The following is a 1796-nucleotide window of genomic DNA, read 5'->3' as shown; positions in this document are numbered from 1 at the left end:
AAACCTCCTTATTCTGTTATTATTCACTGGACTCCAGCTCACTATTTATATTATGTATGTAGGTGAGTAGACACATGACCAGGCCCATAGTTGAGGGCCTATGTTTCTGTTTTGTCAGCCAACTACCGTGCCTTTTGAGGAAGTTCCATTTGAGAGGATTATGTCAAGGCTTTAGTTGAGCTTGTTTTGTATATCTATACTTGGGCTAAGTACCCCTTTGACCCTATCTGTGTAATTGAGTGACGAAAGACTAATGTATTTTTGACGTTAAGTCCGTATATATATAAGTTTGTTTTGAAAATTTCTATCTCATGTATGTTTGCACAGCTCTATGGACTATGTTAATTTTATATATTTGCTTCCGCAACCCCTATCTTATGTTATCCTGTTTAGAGACCTTTGGTAATCCAAGGATTACTGGCCGGTTACAACACTGAACTTATAGGGCGGGTTTGGGTCATGACAGAGTGGTATCAGAGCATGTGTTCTGCCGCACACACAAGTCTATATGAGCTATAGGATGTCCTAGGAAAGAATTAGGGACATTCTATCTGCATGTGTGAGTGTGTAATAATTTTTATACATGAGAAAATTTCATTTGAACATAAACACATGAAATTCAATTGATTAAATTGAGAATGGATGTTCTGAACATTATGGAAAGGACTATTTGCGTATGTTTATTGCCCTTTTTGTATCTCTATAGCAATGGAAAATGCAAGAAGTGATGATACAGCAGGGTCTTTAGAGGCCCGAATGAATAGAATAGAACAGATGCTTGCAGCTCTAACTGAGGTAATAACGCAACAATAGAGGCAATAACCTTTACCTCCCCCGCCTCCACCGGTACAAGTTGAACTAGACAACAACGATATTATCAATCTGACTTAGAAGTTCATGAAAATGAGACCGCCAATCTTTCTTGGTGGAATGGAATCGTCAAAAGCTGAAACATGGTTGTTGGAGATGGAGAAATTGTTTGAAGTATTTCCTTGTTCTGAGATTCAGAAAGTCCTTTTGGCCACTTACACCCTGAAAGACGAAGCTCGGAGATGGTGGTTATTGGTTCGAAATAATAATGGAAAAATGACATGGGCTCAATTTAATACGATCTGTTATGACAAGTATTTTCCACAGTGCTTCTGGGATTGAAAGGTTTCAGAATTTCAGGAACTCAAACAAGGCATAATGTCTGTAGCTGAGTATGAGGCAAAGTTTACTGAGTTAGCCAGATTTGCTCCTCACATAGTGGACACGGACTATAAGAAAACCCGCAAATTTGAGAGTGGATTAGATTTAGATATACTAGATCGGGTGAGAGTCCTCAACCTATCTACGTATGTGAATGTATTGGATAGAGCATTGATGGAAGAAGCCATTTTGCAGCAAAAAGGCAAGCTCCAGCCCCAATAATTGAATGGAAAGGAAAAAGATCTAGATTCAATTTTAAGAAGAACCATTCAATTGCCATGAATAAGAAACAAAGTACGGGATCTTCTAACAACTCAAGTCAAAGCAGTGGGTCTACACCCGTTTGTACACAATGTGGAAGGAGACATAGAGGAATTTGCCATCGGGTATCGGATGCTTGTTTCCGGTGTGGCAAGATGGGCCACATAATAAGCGATTGTCCAGTTGGGTCAAAAAATGCCAATCGTCTTGTGGCAAGTTCAGCAGGATCTGCTTCTGGGTCAAAAACAAATACTAGAACTAATGTTGGCAAAGAACCTCTGAGACAATGTCGAGTGTTTTCCTTAATGCCTGGTGACGTACAGAACACCGAAGTTGTGGTGTCA

At 39.5% G+C, this 1796-nt stretch overlaps 1 protein-coding gene across 1 annotated transcript; it reads left to right on the top strand.

Annotated features, from left to right (window-relative positions):
- The first annotated feature begins 708 nt into the window (after positions 1–708).
- Positions 709–1413, top strand: LOC114267729 (uncharacterized). The gene is made up of 3 exons (XM_028208793.2): positions 709–795; positions 892–1065; positions 1156–1413. The coding sequence occupies exons 1-3, from the start codon at positions 709–711 to the stop codon at positions 1411–1413; spliced, it is 519 nt and encodes a 172-aa protein (XP_028064594.2).
- The last annotated feature ends 383 nt before the right edge of the window (positions 1414–1796 follow it).

Source organism: Camellia sinensis, chromosome 2 (genome assembly GCF_055761805.1).
Source record: "Camellia sinensis isolate YWXY chromosome 2, ASM5576180v1, whole genome shotgun sequence".
NCBI lineage: Eukaryota > Viridiplantae > Streptophyta > Magnoliopsida > Ericales > Theaceae > Camellia > Camellia sinensis.
Note: the sequence above shows the minus strand (reverse complement) of the source record. Positions and strands in the feature narration are given on the sequence as shown.

What these genes read in the sequence shown, in the direction of transcription:
- LOC114267729 (XM_028208793.2), top strand. Translation starts at nt 709, where the DNA reads ATGGAAAATGCAAGAAGTGATGATACAGCAGGGTCTTTAGAGGCCCGA. An exon ending in TGCTTGCAGCTCTAACTGAG is followed by an intron (nt 796 to 891) that starts GTAATAACGCAA and finishes AATCTGACTTAG; the next exon opens with AAGTTCATGAAAATGAGACC. An exon ending in CTCGGAGATGGTGGTTATTG is followed by an intron (nt 1,066 to 1,155) that starts GTTCGAAATAAT and finishes TGGGATTGAAAG; the next exon opens with GTTTCAGAATTTCAGGAACT.